At 41.5% G+C, this 27,869-nt stretch overlaps 1 protein-coding gene across 1 annotated transcript in view; it reads right to left on the bottom strand.

The window, feature by feature from the left end:
• Nucleotides 1–27,869, bottom strand: part of LOC126153762 (uncharacterized protein C18orf63-like) — a 183,427-nt gene that overhangs the window by 9,171 nt on the left and 146,387 nt on the right. Inside the window, exons 7-8 of the mRNA XM_049916092.1 lie at nucleotides 9,297–9,878; nucleotides 9,105–9,218 (exon numbers count right to left, since the gene is read on the bottom strand). Coding sequence (XP_049772049.1) covers nucleotides 9,105–9,218; nucleotides 9,297–9,878 — 696 coding nt within the window. The remainder of the gene's footprint in view (nucleotides 1–9,104; nucleotides 9,219–9,296; nucleotides 9,879–27,869) is intronic.

Here is a 27,869-nt window from a genome sequence, read left to right as displayed (position 1 = left end):
TAATTCACATCATTATCCATTCCAACAATGGAAAAATGACTTGAGGAGGAAAAATGACATGTGGTAAGCATCAGTAAGAGTTGGAATTTTTCTTAATTTTCCTATCATTCCTGTCATTTGCAATATATATGAGGGATGAAGTAAGGTGTTGTCTGACTCTTTCAGGAATGCATGCTTTTGGAATTTTTATCTGTAAACGCCCAAGCGATGTTTGGCACTAATGTTAAATGAATATCTCCATGATGCTCTTGTACTTACAAAATTAAGACTTGATGACAAACACGCATTTTCTTTGGATTTTCTGAATTTCTTATGTTTATCCTTCCTGCTAAGTTCTCAGACCGATGAACAATACTAAAGAACTAGTTGAACAAAGATTTTTTAAAGCTTCCTGATGGAGGGATGAATTATGTTTCTTTAGGATTCTTCTCCTGAATCTCATCCTGGCATCTGGTTTTCCCACAGTTAGATTTATGTGACTGTTCCAGTTCGGGTTGTTTTGGACAGATACTCCCAGATATTTTATGGTTCTTACCCAGCTTGGCATCTGTTTATCCTACAAATAGTTTTATATGATTGTACTGGTTCAGGTTGTTATAGACAAATACTCCCAGACATTTTATTGTTCTTACAATAATGTGTCTTTCCACCTATTTATGTGCAGTAAATTATATGTTTATGTTGAGGGTCAACTAACTGCCAGTCCCTATACCAAGTATCAATCCTCTGCAACAGCATCATCTGCAAACAGACTTACGAAGCTTCCAATGTCATGCACAAGATCAGTCATATACATATCATGAATATTAATGGCACTATTAGAATCTCCTGGGACACTTTCAAAATATTTTTTCATCAGTCAATTTTGCCCCATTGAGAAACATTGTGTTGAGTTCTCTCTTTTCAAAAGTCTGCAGTTTAGTCAAAAAAATAGTTCTATTTTCAGTAAGATCATATTTCATGCAGTAAGCATCAATGTGGGGCTTTATCAGATGCCTTCTGGAAATCAAATAGTATACCATCACCTTGGGTGCTATTATCAACTGTTTTGGAGATGTTGTTGGGGACAAGGCAATGTGAGTATCACAAGATAGCTGTTAGCTTCACCAACAGACACTAGCAAAATATATCTATACTAATGTTTGTGAAAATGGCAACATCCTGAAGGAATGTTCAAAATCACTCAAAAATCAGAGGATGTGGAACAACGGACCTATAATAAGTGATTAAGTTTGGAAAGAGATGGAGTACACACTTTCCCAGCAGTACCCTCTATTGTGTGACCACACAGGTCATGATGATCAGTCACTGCAGAGCCATAAAACAAAGTAAGAAATGGTCAATCAACTGCCAGTATGGCTCACCAGCATTAAATGGTGCAATATCATCTTGTGAGTCAGTTCAAATGGGCAGAATGATTGATCTCTGGGTAATGGGTTTCCTGTACCTGACACAGTGACTCATACAGGGTATGCTGCAATGAGAGTTGTGTGGAACCAGCGGATAGAAGAGTCAGTATTACACAATGCATAGTTGGTGCAGACCCGTTAAACAGTAGAAACATGCAAGCAAGTGCTGGTAGGCCTCGCCAAAGTTAATGGCACTATATCAGCAAGTCATTCAGTTCAAATAGGAAGAATAATTGGTTTCTGGGAAACAGGCCTGTGGTACCGTGATATTGTGGCTTGTACAGCTATGCTGCAATGGCTGTGATGTATGTGTGGAACCAATGGATAGAAGAGGGTTGTACACAGAGATGAGTGGGTGCTCGACCACAAAATGTGACCCCAGCACTGAATGACTACCATCTTGTCCACATATCTGTAAACAACAGAACACCTTCATTCACACTGTAGCCTTGATGTTGGAGCACTGCAGTGGGTGTTTACGTGTCTGCACTGATGTTAAAACACTATCTGCTAAGGGTGGCACAATGCCATTGTGTTGGGTTCCATCAACCAGAAACCACCAACACCTTACATACTAAGGGAGTAGAACACCATCACTGGCAAAATAAAGTGCTTATGGATGAGTCCCTCTTCAGCATTTCCTACACAGATTGCCACTTACTTGTTCGATTCTACCATGGCGAACACAGTCGGCCAAACTATATTATTGTGCAATAAAGCAGACAAGCACAAAAGTGATGGTTTGGGATGCCATTGGCTATGATTTGCAATCCAGTCTTCTAAATATTGGGGGTGGTCTGAACAACAACCACTACATCATGGAGGTTTTAGAGCCCAGTGCACAACCCCTTCTCCAAGCAGCACCACATGCCATGTTTAGCACCTTAGATACTAAGCGAATAGAATACCATCACTGGCAAAATAAAGTGCTTACAGATGAGTTCCTCTTCAGCATTCCCTACACTGATGGCCACTTACTTGTTAGATTCTACAGTGGTGAACACAGTCAGCCAGACTACATTATTGAGCAACAATATTATGAGAAGGAAAGTTGCTACTGACCATATAGCAGAGATGCTGAGTTGCAGATAGGTGCAACAAAAAGATTTTCACACTCAAAGCTTTCAGCCAATGGCCTTTGTCAACAATAGACACACATACGCACAAACACATTAATGCAAACGCAACTCACACACATGACTGCAGTCACAAGCAACTGGGTGTGGCTTCAGTTGCCTGAGACTGCAGTCGTGTGTGTGGGTTGCATTTGCTTGAGTGTGTGTGTGTGTGCATATGTGTGTCTGTTGTTGACAAAGGCCATTGGCCAAAAGCTTTGAGTGTGAACAACTTTTTGTTGTGCCTATCTGTGACTACTATATGATGAGTAGCAACTTTCCTACTCATAATATTGTTACATTCCATCTGATTTTCCATTGTTTGATTATTGAGCAACATAGCAGACAAGCACAAAAGTGATGGTTTGGCATGCCATTGGCTATGACTTGCAATCCAGTCTCCTAAATACTGGGGCAATCTGAACAGCAACCACTACATCAAAGAGGTTTTAGAGCCAGTGCACTACCCCTTCTCCAGCAGCACCACATCCCATGTTTCAGCAAGACAATGCCCAGGCACATGTGATGAGAAATGTGCAAGCTTTCTTCCACGAGCAAAGGGTACTACTGCTTCCCTGGCCGGCATGATCACCTCAGATATTGCCCATTGAGTATGTCTGAGATATGGTTGGTCGGCAACTTGTTTATTCTGGTTCTCCTACAACCAGGGCAGATGCTTTGTGGATGCACTCACAAACTGTGTGGCAGTGTGTTCCCCAGCAACAGATACATGCCCTCTTTGATTCCATGCCATGATATGTAGAGGCTCTGACTGCAGCATATGGTGGCCTCACACTGTACTGAATTCTCACAGTCAAACTGAATGTACAGTTCTGTAATTCCAATCACTGGTATATTTTCACTTCCCTAATATGTGGAATAAATTTCTTTGTAATTGTATAAGGACTTTGCATTCACAATGACCAACAGGCTGCTTCCATATATGGCCCTGCCTTTTATTTAGTAGGAAATGCCAGTCACTGGACTTTGGTAAGAGGTAGTGGGTGGGTGTATGGGGCAAGTCTTGCACATGGACGACCACAAGCGAATGACTAATGGGATGCAGGACTGGGAATAGGATAATAATAAGGATGGAAAAAGAGATTTTGTAGATTGGGTGGGCAGCGGAATACTTTCTTGGTGGATGTGGGTAGGATATCCTTCATCTCAGGGCATGGCGAGAGGTAATGGGAGCCCTGGTGAAGGACACAGTTGAGCTTTTCAAGGCCAGGGTGATACTGGGTGATCAGAGGAGTGCTGGTCTGTGGCTGATTAACAGGTTTACTCATGTCAGAGAAGGAGACGGCATGGGAGATCTGTTCATGGATGAGCTGGATAGGATACTGTCTGCCAATAAGATTATTGGTATATTTTGAAAACTCCTGCTATACACTTCAGATATGGTGATTCCGTAAGAAAGAGACATTTTCACACGGAATGAGTGACAGCTGTGGACCTGACGGGATACCAATTCGATTCTACACACAGTATGTGAAAGAACTTGCCCTCCTCCTAACAGCCGTGTACTGCAAGTCTCTAGAGGACGGAAGGTTCCAAATGATTGGAAAAGAGCACAGGTAGTTCCAGTTTTCAAGAAGGGTTGTCGAGCAGATGTGCAAAACTATATCTCTGACATCGATCTGTTGTAGAATTTTAGAACATCATTTTTTGCTCATGTATCATGTCATTTCTGGAAACCCAGAATCTACTCTGTAGGAATCAACATGGATTCCGGAAACAGTGATCGTGTGAGACCCAACTCGCTTTATTCGTTCATGAGACCCAGAAAATATTAGATACAGGCTCCCAGGTAGATGCTATTTTCCTTGACTTCCGGAAGGCGTTCGATACAGTTCCGCACTGTCGCCTGATAAACAAAGTAAGAGCCCTCGGAATATCAGACCAGCTGTGTGGCTGGATTGAAGAGTTTTTAGCAAACAGAACACAGCATGTAGGTATCAACGAAGAGACGTCTAGACATTAAAGTAACCTCTGGCGTGCCACAGGGGAATGTTATGGGACCATTGCTTTTCACAATATATATAAATGACCTAGTAGATAGTGTCAGAAGTTCCATGTGGCTTTTCGCGGATGATGCTGTAGTATACAGAGAAGTTGCAGCATTAGAAAATTGCAGTGAAATGCAGGAAGATCTGCAGTGGATAGGCACTTGGTGCAGGGAGTGGCAACTGACCCTTAACATAGACACATGTAATGTATTGCGAATACATACAACGAAGGATCCTTTATTGTACGATTATATGATAGTGGAACAAACACGGGTAGCAGTTACTTCTGTAAAATATCTGGGAATATGCGTGCGGAACAATTTGAAGTGGAATGATCATATAAAATTAATTGTTGGTAAGGCGGGTGCCAGGTTGAGATTCATTGGGAGAGTCCTTAGAAAATGTAGTCCATCAACAAAAGAGGTGGCTTACAAAACACTTGTTCGACCTATACTTGAGTATTGCTCATCAGTGTGGGATCCGTACCAGGTTGGGTTGACAGAGGAGATAGAGAAGATCCGAAGAAGAGCCACACGTTTTGTCACAGGGTTATGTAGTAGGCGTGATAGCATTACGGAGATGTTTAGCAAACTCAAGTGGCAGACTCTGCAAGATCGAATATATTGTTTCCCCCTACTTATACCTCCCGAGGAGATCAAGATTGTAAAATTAGAGAGATTTGAACACGCACAGAGGCTTTCTGGCAGTCGTTCTTCCCACGAACCATATGCGAGTGGAACAGGAAAGGGAGGTAATGACAGTGGCACGTAAAGTGCCCTCCGCCATGCACTATTGGGTGGCTTGTGGAGTATAAATGTAGATGTAGATGTACTGTTGGTGGTTGACAAGGACACCTGTGCCTATGGAATCATCTGACAAGTGGAGCTCGACACCTACGAAGGTGTATTATTGAATTGAGAAGCACCAGGTGAAGTGGAGTTGGGAGTTGGCGTTGAGGTTATGGAAGAAAGAGCAAAGGATGTCCTTGCCATGAACCTAGATCATGAAAATGTTGTAAAGGAAACTGAACCGGACAAGAGGTTTTGGCACTGACTGAGCAGGAAGGATTCCTCCAGATAGCCCATAAATAAGGTGGCGCAGGACAGTGCTATGTGAGTATTTATGGCAGTACCACAGACTTGTTTGTAGATTTGTCCTTTGAAAGAGATATTATTGTGGGTCAGGACTTGGTTGTCTAGGAGGATTAGGAAAGAGGTGTTGGGTTTGGTGCCTGGAGGATGTTGGTACAGATAGTGTCCCATGACCAGAAGGACATGGGCATGGGGGATGTTGGTGTACGAGGATGTTGCATCCACAGTGGTGGTGAAGGAAGTGAGCAGTGTCTTGAACGCAGGATAGGAGCTTACGGACAGTAGTTTGGAGGGGAAGCATTGCACTCAGCCACAGTGTGCCGACCAAGAGGAAAATCTGTAGGTTTGGGATTGTGGAGTTTTGGGAATGGGTGAAAGGTAAGAGTGCAGGGTTTGTTGGTGTGAGGATGGAAAAGGGTTTTGGTGTCAGGTCTTGGCATGGACCTAAGGTCTTCAGGAGCTGTTTGAGGTCATGTAGAACTTCCGGGATGTGATCATGGTTGTAACATTTGTATGCAGAGGTGTCAGAAAGTTGATGGAGGCCCTCAGCTACATAGTCACTATGATTCATGAGCGCTGTGGCGGAGGCCCCCCCCCCCCCCCACCCACCCACCTCTCTCCCCATTTTTCAACCTGTCTCACTTCTCTCTCCTCTCCTTTTCTCCCACATCTTCACCATTTTCTCCCTTTCTCCCCCTCAGTTTTTCCCACCATCTCCCTCTTCCTACATCTGTTTTGCAGTACCCTCTGTACTCCCTTCATCTTGTGTGGCCACAGAGTCAGCTGTCCAAAGACCTGCCTCTTTCTTGCTATGCCCTCCTTGCATTCTTCTGTAACCCTCCCCACCTCCGTCATCCCAGGCAACTGCTTTCAATAATCAAGTATCAATAATTAGTCTTGTCATTGTCACAATAGTGTACATTTGGGTGTCTGTATGATTGTGTGTTTGAGAATGTGTTTACTTTTGCTAGAAAAAGAGGTAGTGTTCTAAAGCTAGTTGAATGCTGTTTTCTATTCATGTTTCTGTGCTCCCACATATCATCTGTTGTAGGTTTCCCTTATTTCACGTGTGTCTGCGCAACATAAATGTCCAACATATTTTAATATTTTGCTACTGTTCACTTCTGGTTTCAATCAGCTTTGTGTCTTCACACAACAAGCACAGTCCCAGTCCACTGCCAACTATCCAGAACTGACTCTGTATAGTTACATGAAATAATGTGCCGAATCAAGCAGTCTGAGACTAATTAAAAGTTAATGAAATTTTATTATTTCACCAGGAATCAAAACTTCATTTGTAGCATTTAACCAGTTAAATTTAATCCTGGATATGAATAGTGTGTTGTATTTGACCCTTGTGGTTCTTCCTTTTGCCCTACTCCAATTTTCTATTTACTTTCGCACAAAAGTGTATTTAGTTTTGAACACTTCATATGTTGATGTGAAAACTTTTGTGTGGCTGTTGGCTGGATCTCAGTCAATAATATCTAACCAGTCTTTCCAATACATGTACTATGCCTTGTTAAATATTTCAGAGCTTTCCACTTCAGGTTCCACCAAGCTCTCATATACCAAGCTCCCATATACATACTGGTGGGTGCTACAGTGCTTGTAGAACCTTGGCCTCCTTTGTCACCTTCCTTCAGTCTTTTCTGTCCACCACTTTCCTTCTCCAATTCCTGACTCCCAGTGTTTTGAGCTCCTCCTCTTAATGTTCAAACCACATTTTCCTGGGACTTCCTCTTCTCCCTTTGGCCTTTTCTATACACACTTTTTTAACACTTTGAATTTGTGTCATTCTCTGTACATGCCCAGCCCATCTTATTCTTTCTTGTCAATTTTCACAACAATTTTCATCTATCCAAAAAGTGTCTGTAGTTGTGCATTTGTCTTTATTCTCCAGCTCCCTTCCTTACTCACCATCCCAAATGTCTTTTCAAAATCTTCCTTTCCCATTTCAATAACCAAACTTCATCCTTTGTGGTTATCACTCAGCCTTGCAATCCATACATTACTAGAGGTCTTAATATGGTCAAATGTATTTGGATTTTGGTACTTCTCCTAACATTTCTGGACTTTAATATATTCTGTAAATGATAATAATACTGAATCTTGAATTTCTGCTGCTGTCCTTTTATCTTCTGTTACTACCAAGCCCAGGTATTTTAAACTTTTCCAATCTATGGTACTCTTTCCCATTTATTTCTATTGAAGTCTCTCCTCTATCACCACCAGTATCTCCCATCATTGTATACTTTGTTTTACCTGTATTAACTTCTAGTCCTAACTTCCACACTGCTTCCTCCAATGCAGTATAATTATCTTTCAAGGCTCTGATATTCTTTGCAATTAATGTTGTGTCATCAATGTATGCCACCACGTGGACCTGCCAGTTTCCCCACGGTTTGCTGAATTACCTTCTATAGCGCTAAGTTAAAGAGTCGTGCAGAGATCACATCTCCCTGCTGCAGCCTCCTCCCCACATGGAAATCTCCTGACAACTCTTGAAAATTGTTGTCAGCCCCTCTAATTTTAGTAGCTCCCATGTATAAGAAGGATAAAAGAAGTGATCTGCAAAATTACAGACCAATGTCCTTAATGGACAGCAGATCCTAATTTCAAATATAATAAAACTTCTATCCACAAATCAACAAAGATTTATAAATCATTGCTCATACAAAAGTAAACTTGCTCTTTTAATGCTTGATTTCTTGTGTACCATGGATGATAGGCAACAGCATATTCCCACATTTGGCACTGTGCCACACTGCAAACTGTTAATAAAAGTTCAAGCAGATGGAACAGCTTCTCAGATACATGAGTGGCTTGAATACTTATAGTTCTGGATGCTGAGTGTTCATCGGAGAAAAAGGTATCAACAGGAGTGTCCCAGGGAAGTGGGGCCTCTCATTCTCTACATCCATAAATGATCTGATGTATTGGGTGAGCAGCAATTTGCGACTGTTTAATGATGAAGCTGTAGTTTTTGGGAAAGTGTTATTTTTGAGTTACTGTAAGAGGAGACAGGATGACTAACGAGTTTCTACTTGGTATGAAGAATGGCAGTTTGCCCTAAACTTTAAGTTAATGCAGGGTGAGTAGAAAAAACAATCCTACACTCTTCAAATTCAGGGTTAGTGGTGTACCACTCTACACAGTCAGGTCGATTGGAGCAGCACTGCAAAGTGACTTGAAGTGAAACAAGCATGTAAGGTAGGTTGTGCGGAATGCAAATGGTTGACTTTGGTTTATTGGGAGAATTGTTTTTCCCTTGGTTTATTTGTGGAATAAAAAGATGTGATGCAAGTTACTCTCCACCCTGCACCCATATGCTGGCTTGCAGAGTATGTATGTAGATGTAGATGCAGAAGATTACAATAATTGTGACTACTTTTAACATAATTTGTAGATAAAATAGTATATCATCAATGCAACATGCACACTACAACACTTTTCACTTAATTAATACTAAGAGGTTACCGCTGATGAAGGTGATGACGTTTGAACACTTCTCTTTAAACTTGGGACACTATTTAGCAATGGATTCTGTAAGGTATGTGCAATGAATTTTACTTGGAGTTGACCACTCGGAACCTAAAACAGAAAGATTGTAGAGAACACATGTGTTTCAATATATATCTGTAAATTTATGACTCAGAAAACATTACTTACAGGAACTTGAAGTGTAGCAGGAGCCGAAGACTCATGGGTTTGCATCAGTAACTGTGACAGAGAAGTAGAATGTTTCTCTGTAGTGCTTTGTCCTGTTAGCTGATCACATTTTTCTGCATATTTACTAGAGCTGTTATTAATATCATTCTTTGCTGATTCATGTTGTCCTTCCAGAGTTCTTCTGTAGGGTACACAAACACGCTTCTTGAATATAGGAACATATTTAATCTGATTGGTTTTGCCAATCTCAGCACACTTCTCATTGACTGCAGCTTGTATTTGAAAATCAGGTGCACTGTCAGCAACTGTTGGGTTACTTAGGTCACACTGTAAAACAGGACACACACCAGCAGGTGTCGGTGCATGTTCTGAGGAACTCATAAGGCTTACACATCTACTTCCACTTGGTGAACCTTTTGCTTGGGGCAACTGTATTTTTCCTTTGCTCTCTGATGAGTTCATTTTGGTACATTCTGGCTCTAAACTGCATACTGGTGTCATTTTAAGGAAAGCGGGGCTAATGGGTTGGAGATCTTTGTGCTGAACCCGTGAAGAGGAAGACAGATTTGGTAAAACCAAATTCTGAAAATAGGAAAATATTCAAGACATCTAATTATCACTCAAATACTTCACTTGCAAGTGTACAGTAAATTAACCACTTTTGCACAAATTTTTTAAGAGAGCAGATTTTGTCGTGGGATGAAATTAAATTCTGGAAGAAAAAAGACTTGTGCCAGACATGAAATTATTACATAAATAATGCACCTTACTGTGTACCATATATTCTACATTCACAGATTGTTCTGCATTTATGTTAATTGCAATATTTAAAATACTCACACTAAATAATGCATAAGGATACCTATTATAACTACCTGGACCTGGAGTAATTACTTTACCTATTTCTTAGTCAGTACAACACAAATAAATTACTTTCTCTGTCTTGCAGTGAAAAATCTTTAAGCTTACTACTTTTAGGGTTCCGTGTCTCAATTGGTAAAAACGGAACCTTTATAGGATCCCTTTGTTGTCTATCTCTCTATCCAACATTTAAAAACCTTTTTTCTAAGGGATGGGTAGATTATCAAGTCAAAAATTTATGTCACATACTGAAGTCTGTGGTACCTTGGCATGTACAAAATTCGAACTTCTAAGTCAATGCAATGGGAAGATATGGCCATTTATGTCACATAGTTTAATACTTGCAAACTCAATTATCAATACTTACAGGGTACTTCCTATTGGCCTAGAATGATGAATTTGGTAAAAAGGAAGGTTTCACAGTACAGCCAAAGATAAAAACTCCAAAAACTGTAAATTGGTAATTATATTACAGGAAAATTTTTTTTGTCATTTTTTATCTGACTCTCTGTCTGTTAAGACCCCTTTTTCTTACTAATGGGTAGAAGCATCAAGTTGAAATTTATGCCACATACTAAGTTCTATGATCCCTTAGTAGTAAAAAAATTGAAGCTTCTAAGTCAATGCAGTCAAAAGATATGGCCATTTATGTCACATATTTTCATATTTACAAACCCACTCATCAAAACCTATAGAGTACTTTCCCTTGGCCTAGAACCATGAAATTTGGCAAAAAGGAAGGTTTCACTAGACAGACAAAGGACAAATCCAAACACTGTAAATTTGTAATTATCAATGAAGAAATTTTTTTGTCATTTCTCACCTGACTCCATGTCTGTTAATACTCCTTTTTCTCATGAACAGGTAGATGTACCAACTTGAAATATATGTCATATACTAAAGTCTATGGTCCCTTGGCAGTATAATAAACATTAGCTACTAAGTCAATGTAATCACAAGATATGCCCATTTACGTCACATATTTAGACTGTCGCAAACTCACTCATCTAAACCTACAAGATACTTCCTGTTGGCCTAGGATCATGAAATTTGGCAAAAAGGAAGGTTTTACAGTGCAACAAAAGGAGAGAATCTGAAAGCCGTAAATCTGTAATGATATACATTATATATATAAATTGGCATGTCTCATCTGATTTCCTGTCTGTTAAGACCCCTTTTTCTCAGGAACCGGTAGGCATATCAAGTTGAAATTTATGTCACATACTAATCTATGATCACTTAGTGGTATAGTACACATTAACTTCTAAGTCAATGCAATTAAAAGTTATGGCCATTTATGTCACATTTTTTGATACTCAAAAACTCACTCATCGAAAGCTATAGGTACGTCCCAACAATCTAAAATGATAAAATTTGGCAAGAAGTAAGGTTTCATAGTAAAACTAAAGGAAAAAAGCCCAAAAATTGTTAATTTCTAATTATATCACATGAATAATATTTTGTTTGATATCCAATGTCAAACTTGAAATTGAAACATTCAGTAATTCTGCATTCAAGCTCCCTGGACCACAATGGTAAAAGTCAAACACCAGGCAAGGAAGATATTATTGCTCATATGATGCATTTTGGAATTTACCCATCATCAGACAGCCAGGAGCGATTACTTCACATAGATGTGGCATTTCAAGTTGTATGTGAAACAAATATTCATAGACTAATCTGCAAATGTTTGTTTCACATGCAACTTAAAAAGCCTCATGTCTCTGCGCAGTAATTGCCCCTGGCTATCTGATGATGGATAAATTCTGAAACGTGTCATATGAGCAATAAAGTCATTTCCCATCTGATGTTTGACTTCTACCATTGCGAGCTGGTCAGCCTGAATGGAGAACTACTGATTATTGTAAAAATGGTTGCCTGCCTCCTGAATGACTTTACGCCACATTTACATTATTGAAATTAAAACATTCTCAAAACTCTTGGAATCCGTGGGACTGATATCTAGCCAGTATTAATAACAGGCAAAAATGGCTCAGACTCTAGATTTCCGGAATGGATGAAATGTCAATATACATAATAAGTTTGTATGGAACCCTCAGAGCATATCCTACTCACACCTGGCCAAACTTTTTAAAAATATTTCTAATACTTACAATACAACATTAAAAGGAAGAACATAAAAATGTCAATATCAGAAGAACTTTAATACTAGCCAATGGTTAACAAATTTGGTTTTCAGGGTTGAAGTTTCTAAACAACTTAAACCCAGCTAAGAAATTTCACAACTGTAACTATTAATCTGAGCACCTCTAAGAAGATGGGAAATTCTGTTTCCAGAATGAAATTTTCACTCTGCAGTGGAGTGTGCACTGATATGAAACTTCCTGGCAGATTAAAACTGTGTGCTGGACTGAGAATTGAATTCAGGACCTTTGCCTTTCGCGAGCAATTGCTCTACCAGATGGAAGCACACAGTTTTAATCTTCCAGCAAGTTTCATATATCAGTGCACACTCCGCTGCAGAGTGAAAATCTCATTCTGGAAACATCCCCCACACTGTGGCTAAGCCATATCTCTGCAATAGTTAGTTCTGCAAGGTTCACAGGAGAGCTTCTGTGAAGTTTGAAAGGTAAGAGACAAGGTACTGGCAGAATTGAAGCTGTGAGGATGGGTTGTGAGTCGTGCTTGGATAGTTCAGTTGGTGGAGCACTTGTCCGCAAAAGGCAAGGCTCCCGAGTTCAAGTCTTCGTCCGGCACACAGTTTTAATCAGCCAGGAAGTTTCAGGAAATTCTGTTATTTTTCACCTGTAGAATATCCTCTATCAGTCTGTGTAAAGAAAAAATTATGAACTTGAGCTATAACAAGATCTAACAGCTCTACTTACTACAACTCTACTCCTTAACTGCTCTGGATGTGTTAACGCGTGCACCTTTGTACCTGTCCCTGTATGCTCTGAACGTGTAGACACGTTCAGAGTACCAGGTAGAATGACTGGTGGCACACATAAACACGTCCAGAGCAGTTAAAGGGTAAAATAAATATATTTGTTGTTTACTATTACACACATAACATGTTGTTGTTGTGGTCTTCAGTCCTGAGACTGGTTTGATGCAGCTCTCCATGCTACTCTATCCTGTGCAAGCTTCTTCATCTCCCAGTACCTACTGCAACCTACATCCTTCTGAATCTGCTTGGTGTATTCATCTCTTGGTCTCCCTCTACGATTTTTACCCTCCACACTGCCCTCCAATACTAAATTGGTGATCCCTTGATGCCTCAGAACATGTCTTACCAACCGATCCCTTCTTCTAGACAAGTTGTGCCACAAACTTCTCTTCTCCCCAATCCTATTCAACACCTTCTCATTAGTTATGTGATCTACCCATCTAATCTTCAGCATTCTTCTGTAGCACCACATAACATATATACCATAAATTCTTAAAATAGTCATATCCTTATTCATGCATTATTTCACGGAACTTTATTAGTCACATGACAGTTTTCAGGATACTGATGATAATAGTACATTTAGTTTGTATGGTAACATTTTATTTAAGGAAATATTTACAATTTTAGAGTGATATAAGCCACATGCACCTCAAAATTGTTGAGTTAGCTTATGTGAAAGTCCTCATTATCCTCTTTCAAGCAAATATTTTCCTTTCTCTGATACTTTGATACTTCAAAAGTTATCTGTATTCAAAATTTCATAATGTTTGACTCTTAAGCTTCAAGCAGGCATGTTGATTTTCATAACAAGCATGGGCACATGGCATACTTTGTACACATGTAAAGAATAACTGTTTTTATGTTACTAAGGTTAACATGTATGAGCAAAATCACAGTTTAATATTAGATTAATTAAATGATGATGAAATAGAGTTATATTATATAAACTAAATCACTGTTTAATTAAACAATGATAGAACAAACTTTCAATACACATACAAGTGTTACCCATAGTAATAATCCACTTGAAGTATTAAACGGTGCAATCACATCAGAGCCCAGCCAAATACTTATTCAATTACTGATTACTATGTAGACAACTTCATTGTTGTGGGATTGTGCTGCTAGTTCAGAATCTGGGGCATTTCCTTGCATGGATCATAATTTTTTTTTCTCATCTAGGTCGCTGTTTATTTTATTTTACTGCTGCTCACTTGGACACATGACAACACAACTTATCGATGAAGTTATAATGTAGGAATAGGTACGGGCTCACAATTGTAAAACAACAATGGAACAATACAAGACACTATTATTTAAGGTTGATGCATTTTATACACAGGTGTGCCCACTCAACGGTTAAAATATAATCCTGTCCAAGTTCTACTATTATAGCTTTGTTTTCATGATTTTTCCAATTTCAAAAATTTAAAACTTTCCTTAAATAACCTGTTAATTATATACATTATAGAACGTAGCTTTCCAGAAAATTCTTGGCAGGTTTTTAAAATCCCAGTGTTCAGAAAAACTTACAAATTACGATATAGTACTTACAGTTTTGCTAATTATCAATTGTACAATTAATTAAGATAACTTCAAAATATACTTTATTTTCATATGTTTTTTTTCTGACTTCATTGTGACTGTCATTTTGTGGTTTACATACTATGCACGTATGTATATAGATGTCACACGTAGAGCCTCAGATATTCAAGGGCAAATATTCAGCAAGTACACATACTATGCTATTTAGCATTTGGTATTCATCCTGTAAAGTTACATATTAGAAAATCATGGTTCCATAATCATTATGTAAAGTTCTAAGTCAGTCACATGTGGACATTAAAGCTGTACAGTCACTATGTCATTATCAGGTTGTATAATTACTAGTTTTTTCCACTTGTGAAACATTTCATACATTGTGTAGCTTACCAGCCCATGTTGTGAAATGTATAGTAGCACATTACAAGCAATTACAAGTAAAGTACAAGCATCTTGAGAGTGGTAATAATAAACATGAATGAAATAAAAAGTGAAATTAACTGTCTTGTGTTACACCATTATCAACTATTGGAATCACTCAATAATCAGTGGAAGAGAATTAGGTTGATAAAATTCGATAAGACTTATAAGACATCAAAAAATTTGGTAACTATTCATAAGAGGAAATGTTATTTACGACCATTCCATAAAAACTACTCAAACTGAATGGTATTGAACTATATATTAACAGTTGTGTAAAGTGCAAAGAAAAGAGTGGTGATACATATGACAGATGTGCTTTGGTGATTTGTGAAGTGTTTGCTAGTAAAAAATATTTTTTTGTTTTAGTTCAAAGTGAATTATCATTTTAAAGTGAGTGAGAAAACAGTTGGGAACATACACTAAAGAATAGAGCCAGTCTGCTGAAGAGAACTGGGATCTGGCATTAAAGATAGTGATTGAAATAAAAAAAAGAACACAGATAGCGGTAAATTGGATTCATTACTGGAGAGTGTGGGGGTAGAAATGAAAGAAGTAGTAAGTACTTTAAATTCATATAATTTAGTAATGATTAAATTATGGAAAATTATAAAAAATGCAATAGCCTGGAAATGTAATTGGTTGAATGAAAGATAGTTTTGAGACTGGAATGAAAAATGCGAACAAGGAATCTGTTTATTTGCTTCTGTTAGTAATGAATGTGCAAACAGAGAAAACAAAATTGAAAATAATTTTGATAAGCCAATGGAAGTTGCTAATTCTTGTCAGGCCAAATCAGAAGTAATTCAGACATGTTCCGATAATGATAATAATTGCAGTGACATGTCTGTGTACTTTCAAAAGGCTGTGCATGGGGCAATGCTACGTCATCTGTAGAGGGTGCCTCAGACTTATACACTCCTGGAAATTGAAATAAGAACACCGTGAATTCATTGTCCCAGGAAGGGGAAACTTTATTGACACATTCCTGGGGTCAGATACATCACATGATCACACTGACAGAACCACAGGCACATAGACACAGGCAACAGAGCATGCACAATGTCGGCACTAGTACAGTGTATATCCACCTTTCGCAGCAATGCAGGCTGCTATTCTCCCATGGAGACGATCGTAGAGATGCTGGATGTAGTCCTGTGGAACGGCTTGCCATGCCATTTCCACCTGGCGCCTCAGTTGGACCAGCGTTCGTGCTGGACGTGCAGACCGCGTGAGACGACGCTTCATCCAGTCCCAAACATGCTCAATGGGGGACAGATCCGGAGATCTTGCTGGCCAGGGTAGTTGACTTACACCTTCTAGAGCACGTTGGGTGGCACGGGATACATGCGGACGTGCATTGTCCTGTTGGAACAGCAAGTTCCCTTGCCGGTCTAGGAATGGTAGAACGATGACGGTTTGCATGTACCGTGCACTATTCAGTGTCCCCTCGACGATCACCAGTGGTGTACGGCCAGTGTAGGAGATCGCTCCCCACACCATGATGCCGGGTGTTGGCCCTGTGTGCCTCGGTCGTATGCAGTCCTGATTGTGGCGCTCACCTGCACGGCGCCAAACACGCATACGACCATCATTGGCACCAAGGCAGAAGCGACTCTCATCGCTGAAGACGACACGTCTCCATTCGTCCCTCCAATCACGCCTGTCGCGACACCACTGGAGGCGGGCTGCACGATGTTGGGGCGTGAGCGGAAGACGGCCTAACGGTGTGCGGGACCGTAGCCCAGCTTCATGGAGACGGTTGCGAATGGTCCTCGCCGATACCCCAGAAGCAACAGTGTCCCTAATTTGCTGGGAAGTGGCGGTGCGGTCCCCTACGGCACTGCGTAGGATCCTACGGTCTTGGCGTGCATCCGTGCATCGCTGCGGTCCGGTCCCAGGTCGACGGGCACGTGCACCTTCCGCCGACCACTGGCGACAACATTGATGTACTGTGGAGACCTCACGCCCCACGTGTTGAGCAATTCGGCGGTACGTCCACCCGGCCTCCCGCATGCCCACTATACGCCCTCGCTCAAAGTCCGTCAACTGCACATACGGTTCACGTCCAAGCTGTCGCGGCATGCTACCAGTGTTAAAGACTGCGATGGAGCTCCGTATGCCACGGCAAACTGGCTGACACTGACGGCGGCGGTGCACAAATGCTGCGCAGCTAGCGCCATTCGACGGCCAACACCACGGTTCCTCGTGTGTCCGCTGTGCCGTGCGTGTGATCATTGCTTGTACAGCCCTCTCGCAGTGTCCGGAGCAAGTATGGTGGGTCTGACACACCGGTGTCAATGTGTTCTTTTTTCCATTTCCAGGAGTGTATATACACACAAACACACACACAAATTTCAAGCTTTCGCAACCCAAGGTTGCTTCATCAGGAAAGAGGGCAGGAGAGGGAAAGACGAAAGGATGTGGGTTTTAAGGGAGCGGGTAAGGAGTCATTCCAATCCCGGGAGCGGAAAGACTTACCTTAAGGGGAAAAAAGGACAGGTATACACTCGCACGCACACACATATCCATCTGCACATATTTGTATATTTGTGGATGGATATGTGTATGTAATTGTTTCTTGCTGAATGTTACTTAAATACTATGTTAAACTCATTAATGCTTCTGTGAATATATTTGTGACAGTCTGCTTGTCATGTTGTACTTATACTTAAGTGCAACATGATTGGTGATGAGTGTGGTCCTGTTTTCCACAAAATTTCTTCTCTGGTCTGTCATCTGTTGATTCTCACAATGGCTGATGTGTTATGGAGGAAATTTTATGTCTGTTGATTGAACAGCAAGGATCATTTGCCACAATGTTGCACCAACAGTCACAGGTGGTGGACAATTAAACTCAGGTACTTCAGTCATTGGTATCTGTTGTCTAGTTGGCATGCTCCTCAGTCTGTGTCATCTGCGGTTCAGCCACCTCCCTTTTCTACATATGAATAAATGTGTGAATTTCTTTCAAAATAATACTGTAAGCACACCCTTGTTATTGCATTGCGGATTGAGTTTTACCGCTGTAGGAAGCAGTCAAATCAACACTGTCGAGCATGGGCAGCTGAATTCCATGGGTTAAGTTGACATTGTCATTTTGTGTCAGATGTGCATAAAGAGCTGTATGCTGATCAGATGGTGAAAGATGCTATCATTCCTATAGCTCCAGATTGTGAGGCATGAGAGAGTGAAAATCCATCTCTCCCCGAAATTTTAGCTATTGCACAGTCATTCAAGGTATCATGAGCTTCAGGTCACCAAATTGAGTCCTGGTGTGAGGTATCTGAAATCCAACCCCCTCCTCCACACCAAGGTTCAGATAGTTCACAGGGGGGAAGACATGGTCACGGTGGTCCACACGCAATCACAGCATGAAGGCGGCCAGCCTCACTCCCAGCAGCAGTCACACCAACAAAGTAAACAGGCCAGTAATCAGCAACTTATGCATTCCATGCTCTCATCATGCCCTTATTGTTTCATTAACCATACATGCCCAGACTGCCCAAAAAGATGTGCTGCCTGTCATAATGGCATGCTAAAACTCAGCACAATGACCGCTGTATTGGCTATTTTTGCTATGCCAAACAAGCTTTTAATTGATGTTAGGGTTTATAAAGTTCTGCACATTCAAGTGGATACAGGAGTTGGGGTAACCTTGTTACACTCACAAAATTATGTGATGTGCTTCCCTCTGCTTCTCTGCGTCATGAAAGTCAGTAAATTACAATAAACAGAGTATTCCTATTCTCAGTCAATTCTCTGCTCCAGTGACATACAAGTCAGTAGTCCAGTCACTTACATTTCTTGTTGCAGATAACACATGCACAGAGAATGTTTTTGGATTAGATGCTTTTACATTGTTTGGTCTTACCATCTGATGGAATGAATTTAGTGTATGAAAAATTGCTTTATACACAGTTACATGCATTATGTTCTGAAATTTCCTATTTGTTCTCACCTGGATTGGGGTATGCCAACAATTTTCAAGTGTGTGTTACCACAAAACCTTCTGGATAAAATCTTCTCGGTTTTCAAGCCGCATCAATTCCAATAAAATTTTTGAGCTTTTGATGGCTAGCTCAAGAATTTTATTGGAACTAATGTGACTGAAAACCGAGAAGATTTTATCCACTCATGCCGCCGTGAAAGACTCCTGGATCACATAAATCATCTGCTTGCCTTGCTTTTTCCGGAGCCCTCCAGTTCCAGTGGCTGTCAGTGAATAAGTCAAAGATGAGTTACATCACATCATGGAATCTGGCATTGTTTAGCCTATTGCATCAAGAGAATGGTTACCCCCTTAGTTGCAGTAAAGAAACTGTTGGGCTGGTTATGCATCTGCGATGATTTTAAAGTTTCTGTGAATGGACAATCTATAGTGGATACATACCCAATACTGCACCCATACAAACTCTTCGCAAAGTTGTCAATGGTCAATATTTCTCAAAAGTTGACTTATTGTATACCTATCTACAACAAATTGTTACATTCCATCCTGGATTTCTCATTGTTTGATATCTACAACTCCCTTTAGATACAGAGCCACAAAATATGTTAGTTGTTAGTACAAATTTTGGACTGTACCAGTACTTGTGGCTACCTTTCAGAATCACCAGCACTCCTGCTACTTTACAAAGTTTTTTGGAACAAGGTATGGAATTTTTGCCTGGTTGTGCAAACTATTTGGATGATATTGTAGTTTCCAGTGCCTGCACTGAGAAACATTTACAAAATCTCTCTAGTCTTTTTTTCTGTCCTCTCCAAGTGGCTGGGTTGAAGTGTAATTTAGAATAATGTCAATTTTTTCCAACTTTCTATTGTTTATCTTGGGTTTGAAGTTTCTCACAAGGGTGTTTCTGCTATTGTGTCACTTCCCAGTCCTAAGCAAGTCAAAGAACTTCTGGTTTTTCTAGGCAAAGTCAGCTACTACCATAAATTTTTGCCTGGGGCAGTAACAACTACACAGCTGTCACATGCATTGCTGCACAAAGAGACTCTGCTTCACTGGTTGCCAGTTTGTGAAACCACGCTTTCCTCACTGAAGAACATGTTGCAGTCCATGCCCTGTTTAGTGATGTACTAACAAGGCCTCCACTTGGTCCTTCCAATAGACGCTTCACAGTACAGGTTTCGGGTGGTGCTGGCTCCTGTGAGCCTATCTTGATGGCTCTGAGTGGTCTATTGCTTATGCCTCAAAAACACTGACTCCTGCTCAAACTAAGTACTCTCAGATAAAAAAGGAAGCTTTTGACATTGTAAGTGCTGTGAAGAAATTCCACTTTTTTCTATGGTACCAAATTCCACCTGGTCACTGATCACAAACCATTGATTTCCTTATTCAGTCGTTGTGTGTCATTACCAGATAAAGTGGCACATTGTATTCAATTAGGTTTTCCATTATTTCCCTAAAGCACTTCAGGCAAATACCAGGATAGTTCTTTTGAAATGGCATGGCCAACTTCCTTGCCCATCCTTTCCTAATCTGATGGGACCGATGACCTCACTGTTGGGTCCCCTCCCCCCAAATCAAACAAACGACAACCCAGTGCCCATAAAGGGAAGAGGCTTAAGACATGAGTGTGTAAAGTAGTCAGGATGACAAAACTTTGGGTACCAGCATCTGCATCCAGCAGGAGCACCTTGGAGATAATGGTAAAACGATGAGAGAGGCAAGCCCAGGCCTGGAGCTCAGGAACAGCTGGCTTCAAAAAATAAGTGGGTAACCCATGGAGTACATAGTGTATGATACGTCTCAAGATAGGATCACGGCATGTGTCCGCAGCAACGAGAACAGTGGTAATGGGAAACCCATCCAAGGTGGGTTGTTGTTGTTCCACGTTGATGTAAAATTGAGAGCTCCAGTTGGTCAAATGCTGGATCTAGTCCTGAGGGTAAATGTGAGAGGGCATCTGCATTTGCATGTTCTGCAGTAGACTTGTACTTGATGATACAGTTGTAGGAGTTAAGGAAAAGAGCCCAATGGTGGAGCCTTTGGGCCATTTGCTTTGGAAGCAGAGAGTGTGGCCTAAAGAATGCCACTAATAGCTTATGGTTTGTAACAAGGGTAAACTGGGCCCCAAATAGGCACATATGCAATTTCTTCATCACAAAGATGATTGCATTGCCAATGCCTCTTTCTTGATCTACAAGTAATTGCGTTCGGCAGACGTCAGTGTTTTTTATACATAGGCAATAGATTGCTCCATACCATCATTATTATGGTGTGCCAGCAATGCACCAATGCCATAGGGAGAAGCATCCACACCAAAAACAAGGGGGTGTGACTGGGAAAAGGGGGTAAGGCAGGGTGCAGATTATAACATGCGCTTCAGCTGTCTGAAGGCCTGCTCACAGGCTGCCTACTAATGAAGCAGAGTGCCTTTCATCCGCAACTAGGTGAGGGGATGCATAATGTGTGCTGACTGTGGAAGGAACTTAGAATAACACTTTCCCCAAAAAAGCCTGCAACTTCTGGAGGTTTTGGGATGCAAGAGAGAGTCAATAGCAGAGGCATTATGGTCAGTGGCCTGAATTATATCTTTAAGGTAGTCCACTTGTTCCTCAAAAAACTGGCATTTGTGCAGATGGCACTTGAGCCCTGAGTCATGCAACATGCAAGAGTTGCCCAGAAAGTAATGCACTGCATTTTTCTCTTCAACAGTTCTTTATTGAACATAATGAGAATTACACACACGAAAGAGTGGTGTTTTGTCAACACAACCCATTTTTCCACATAATCTCCATCATGTTCTGTGGGCTTCCTCCAGTGTGAAACAATGGCATGTATGCCCTGTCAGTACCAATCCTTATCACTGTGGCAAAGCCAGTGATTCACTGAGTGTGAATCACCTCTTTATTGCCCTCAAAATGTCTTCCACAAATGGGATTCTTTAATGTCCCAAACAAGTGGAAGTCTGAGGAGGCTAGTCAGGACTGTAGGGTGGATGGGGTAACACTGTCCAACCCTGTTTTGCAATGTGTTCAGCAGTCCTCAGACTTGTGTGGGGTTGAGCATTACTATGTTGCAGCAAAACATCTCCTGGGTTGCTTTGGTGCTGAGATTGCCGGAAGCTTGTCTTGAGTTTTGTTAACATGTTGACATAATTAATTCTGAATTAATGGAACCACTTCTTGGCATCACACCAATGAGAATCACAACTTCACAGTCCCAGAAAATGATGATCATGATCTTACCAGCAGAAGCAGTTGCTTTTAATTTTTATCTTCTATGGGGAGTGGGAATAGCACCATTCCATCGATTCTCGTTTTGTTTTGGGCTCAAAATGGTGAACACAGGTTTCATCACCTGTCACAATCCAGGACAAGAAGGCCTCCCCCTCAGCTTCAAAATGTTGCAATAAATCAAGACAAATGTTTTTTCTATGCGATTTGTGACCACCATTAGACACCATAGGATCCATCTTGCACACACTTTTGAATATCCAAGAGTGGGGATAATTGCATCCACACATCCTTTGCTGATTGACAGATGTAGCACCAACTGCCGAGTCATAATGCATCTGTCATCGTGAATGACAACAATGGCTTGCTGCAACATGTCAGGCGTGACAGTCGTGGTAGATCTCTCCAATCGCTGCTAATTGTAGAGCTACGTCGAACTGCCATCTGATGACCTCACCCTCCGTGCCCAATGACTAACAATACTTCTGTCGACAGCATATGCCCCATACACTTTGCACAAGTGTTTGTGAATGTTCCCCACAGCTTCTTTCTCTGCAGTGAGAATTCAATGACAGCACATTGCTTGTAACATACATCACTTGCAGATGCCATTTTGAAACTGTCCTGCAGCTACACTATGTGTTGGAAGCGATGGAAGCTTGACATGCTCACTCAGGATACTTCAGATAATATGTACGTAATGTCTGGCATTAGTAGTACTGTTTTCAGCTGAGAAAAAGAAAATGCGGTGCATTACATTCTGGGCAACCCTCTCAGTAAAGAGGGTATGTAGGTTATGCATGTGGTCTTGTTGCATAATACCCATAACAATTAACTCATCAAGGTAACTGGTACGAGCTGTGATGGACATGGTTAACTGTTCCAGGTACCTCTGGAAGATCACTGGAGCAGAAGAGACCCCAAAAGGCAAACACTTGTATTTGTATAAGCCAAAAGGTGTACTGATGACAACAATACATTTCGATTCTGAATCTAGTAGAATCTGTAAGTCAGCATCAGCAAGATCTATTTTAGAAAAATATTCATCTCCAACAAGCTTTGAGAGGAGGTCCTCTTCATGTGGTATGGGGTAGGTTTCCACCAGAGCTTGGGTGCTGATCGACGACTTAAAATCTCCACAAAACCAAAGGGAACCATATGGCTTCTGGACCACAACCAGTGGTTAGCCCCAAGCACTTGTTTTGACCAGTTCTAAGACCCCTGCATCATGAAGGCAGTTGAGTTTAAGCTTAACGGCCGTCCATAAGAACAGAGGAGGACGTGCTCGACAGAAACAGGGCACCACATCTGGAAAAAAGAAATATGTGCCTCAAAAAGAGACGCAAAAGAGGCACACAGGTCACCAAGTTCCTAAAAGGGGACTGTGTCCAAAATGGCGACCTGAACTTCATCCGTGATGGAGAATCCAAACAGCAAGAAGGAATCCAGGTCAAAATGTTGCTAGCTGAATGACTGTTAACAACATACAGAGTTAGTGGCTGCATAACCATCTTGTATGCTGCCGCAGTGGTGAACTGACCTCTGAGGGGAACAGAGCTGTGACCATATGCAACCAACTTGTGAGAGGGCAGGGCCAATGGCGGGTAACCCAGCTGAGCATATGTTGGGAGATTGACCTGGGAACCCATTGCTCCCATGTCGACTTGGAAAGAAATATCCTGATGAGCAATCGTGAGATCAATAAACAACTTAGGGGTGCAAGGATTGCCCTGGGGAATTATGGCCTGAAGTTCATGCAATCTCCTGTGACACAATTTAGGGGTGGGGTTAGACAGACCTGACAGCTGATAGATCGGAGATGCTATCTTTGCCACATTGCGTGCAGTGCGCCCAACGATCAGGGCAATCTGCACTCTGTCCTTTGGCAGAACAAGAAGGCAGTCCCTGCTGTTTGTGTCACTGCAACTGGACTGACTGCTCAGAGGTAACTGACAAGTCGGAAAGTGATGAATCACAATGCCACCATCGGGAAAAAGGCTTGCAAGAATTCCGTGCCCAGGAGGGGGGGAGGGGGGGGGGGGGCAGTGGTTGATCCGCAGCAATAGCAATCTGTGGTTTTGAAAGATGGGTTGACACAGGTAAAATCACAACAATGAGCTCAGACCTTGCAAATCCATTGCCCACAAGCAATAAGACTGCTGTGAAATTATAGGTTGACATTTATGAACATATTTCCTCAAAAGTGAGTGCAACCAGGTTTGAGAGGGGAGCCAACTTTTTAAGTAAGAAAAATGTCTCCAGGGAAGCCCAAGAAAGGAAGAGTGACCCAATCCTCCTTGGTATTGTTAAACGGCAGAAATCCAGAGGGGCAGGACTCCGCCTAGGAGGTATTCATAGTTGGGATGGGTTGTGAACCTTGTACCTCTAGTCAGTCTGACAGCAGCTGAATTTCCTGATGCAGCTGAATTTCCTGATGCAGCTGAATTTCCTGATGCAGGAGGTCTGTTTGCTGCTGAAACTGCTGTTGCAGGAGCAGCTGTTGCTGTTCCACAAGCTGAACAAGCTTTGCATCCATAATGCAACGTTAACCGTTTACCCTGTCACCAATTCTTGTAACCAGAATCTGACACAATCAGGTGATGCAGGCCGACTGGCCAAGGGCATTGATGGTAAGTAGCCAAAACCATAGGAAGACAACAGCAATGGACAACAACGAAGACAACAAAAACAGCTATGGACGGATATGGCAGAATGGCAAATCCAAAGAGTGGACCAAATTGAGACCCTGTACATAGCAAGGTCTAGAACCGAACAACAATGGTTATGGAATATAATACAAAAGTGCTGTCAGAACACGACTGTCTTCTGAGCCCCCCTGCACTGCCAGCTTTACAGGTCCCCTGTAAGCACTGATAGGGTGGTGCGATGGATGTGGCCCACGCACAGTGCTGTGGAGGCAACAGCAGCAATCACAGGTTATAGGGGCGCTGCCTAGCAATTGTTGTCTATGTCCATACCTTCTCACAGGCTGTCCAAATTGTCAGACCTTCATTCACCCTGCTCTCAATGATTTTTGGCTGTTATTCACTGATGCATATTCTCGTTTTCTGTATGTCATTCATTATGTTTCCACATCCACAATTGCTGCATGGTCGACATGAAAAGAGCCTCAGCTTCGCTGGTGTTGCCATATGGTTTGACACAGGAAGGTAGGTGCTGAATGTGTCTGTGCCTGAAACATTTCAGACTATGTGCTCTTGTTGCAGCACACCACCTTAGCCAGAGCCCTGCAGACAAGGAGGACAGCATGAACGTCTCAAGAATCCGTGATCTCCTTAAGGGAGGAAGAGTACAGTGATGCATATGCATACTTTCAAAAGGCTGGGCAGCGGCAGTGCTATGTTGTCTGAAGAGGGTGCCTAAGACTTGTGTGTGTCTGTGTGTGTGTTGTGGGTGAGAGAGAGAGAGAGAGAGAGAGAGAGAGAGAGAGAGAGAGAGAGAGAGAGAGAGAGAGAGGAGAGAGGAGAGAGAGAGAGAGATCAATCAGAGTGATCATCTCAGAGCCCGCCATGGTCCCCAGTCTATTTGAGGCTAGCTGAGCTATGCTCGGCCTCAGTTCTCTATGTGTATTGCTACAGGTCTTTGTGCATGTAATTGGCTCCTGCTCATTGTTACTCAAATACTGTGTCCAAGTTGTTAATGCTTCTGTGGAATAACTGCTGTTAGTGTTGTACTTATACCTAATTATAACAATAATAATGAATTGATTCGTAAAACAGACCACACAGATGAGATAAATAATGTAAAAGTAGGTGAAGGAGGTGTGAACAAGTAATCTGAAAAATTGATGACATGGCAGAAAGCCAGGTTGAAGAGGAGTGTAAAACTTTTGGAAGTGTTAGTAGGATAAATGAAGTGCAGCTAGTTGAAACCAATGTAAATTAAAACAGATACAGAGTGTATGCATGTATGTGATGAAAAGGTAGAAAAATGAATGGTACTGTTACAAAATCCACAATAATAAATATATCCAAAATTTTAAAAGTGCATAAACAATTAACGATTGTGCAGAAGGTAACTTTCAATATGTATGCAATGGTCAATAGAATTGTATTTGTGAAGTGCAAAATATTCAACAATTTTGAAGTTTGTGGTTTTGTATTTTACTTACTAATGACATGAAAATCATTAGTAAATGCAGTTTTCTATCTAAAGCTTTGTGCCTTGGCAGGGAAGTAGGGGTCATATAGATTTTTCACTGCTCTTTAGTGATGTCACACTGCAAAATGAAGTACTTGGTATTGCTGGGAGAAATTGATTCATCACTTTTGGCTAGTGGGAAGGCTGGCGTAAGCAGGTCAGACCAGACCTGACTGAATATTATTCCAACATGGGCTACTTGATGATACAATAAGAACTGCGCTACGACACCAGGTGGCTACTACATCACATGGTGCAGTGAGAGAGGAAATATCACCAACACAGCAGTAAGGCTGAGCCATTGCTGCATTGATGGCTCTGTTGCTTCATATCCAAGCTATGGAATTGTTGTGGTCTACATACCCAGAACGGATGCAGTAAGAAAACAAGTACCACCCAATCAGCATAAATAACTCCCCTTTTTAGTCAAAGGTACCGCAGTCTGCAAGCCACCAGTTTGGAGGACAGATACAAGTCAAGCTATGAGTCTATATGGCTTGACCAGCCACCCTCTTTGGACTTTGATACTGATAGCCATGGCACTGCTGGTGGTATCAAGTCCAAATGCTGCAGACTTAGCACTCAGCATCCAGCAGGCCAGCTGGATGATCTCTTGCAGCTGTTGCCAACTTCCACCCTGGAGGTCTCTGATTCCCCTTTGTGAGCGTGCAGTCCTTGTCCACCATCGTCTATGTGGACAAACTTCTTGCTGACTGCCTCTGCTCTGGGCAGACTCTGTTGTTGTGAGTTGCTTCTTCTGTGCATGATCACCATCATGTCCATGCACACCATGGCCATCCTCAACTGGGGCAGTACCGGTTTCTGGTTGGTGTGGTTGGCACAGTGTCCTATTCTGCTGGCTCAGTAGTCTTGTGGTGCCACTGCCATTGACACCACTATTCCCTCACTGCTGAATGTCAGGCCACACATGACGTGCTGACTACAAGACTTTCCTTGACTGGGCGTGCACTGTTTACATTGTGCAGGTACTGGCATCATGGGCAGCGACATGATGAATGTACTTTTAATAATAAACAAATGGTTTTCCAATGCTGTTTCTCTGACGTCTCATCATGCATCTAACACTTACCACTACACTGCAAACCATGCCTTAGGTGGTGGTACTCTCCGGCATCCTGATCTTGGTTTACCAAATTTTGCCATTCATGACAGTGACTCATCAAATGATTTGGTATAAGTGGTGTCAGAGGGGTATGTAACCTATACATTTCAGTGACAAAGGAACCTCAGCAGCTGGCATCACACGAGAAGATGACTCAACTATTACAGGGTTGCAGTTTCGTTAACATCCTGTACAGCATGTGCAGTTTTTCTTTTAACTGTAACGGTCATGAACAACCAGTGGGTTTTTGGCAAATGTTTATTTGTAATTGTATGCGTAGTATAAGGGAAGAAAATGCAGATCTTGTTCTGAGATTATATTTGTTAGGTTGTACCATTTGGATCAAGCAATGTATTTTACTTTGAGCAAG

This window comes from Schistocerca cancellata, chromosome 2 (genome assembly GCF_023864275.1).
Source record: "Schistocerca cancellata isolate TAMUIC-IGC-003103 chromosome 2, iqSchCanc2.1, whole genome shotgun sequence".
NCBI classification, from domain to species: Eukaryota; Metazoa; Arthropoda; class Insecta; order Orthoptera; family Acrididae; genus Schistocerca; species Schistocerca cancellata.
Note: the sequence above shows the minus strand (reverse complement) of the source record. Positions and strands in the feature narration are given on the sequence as shown.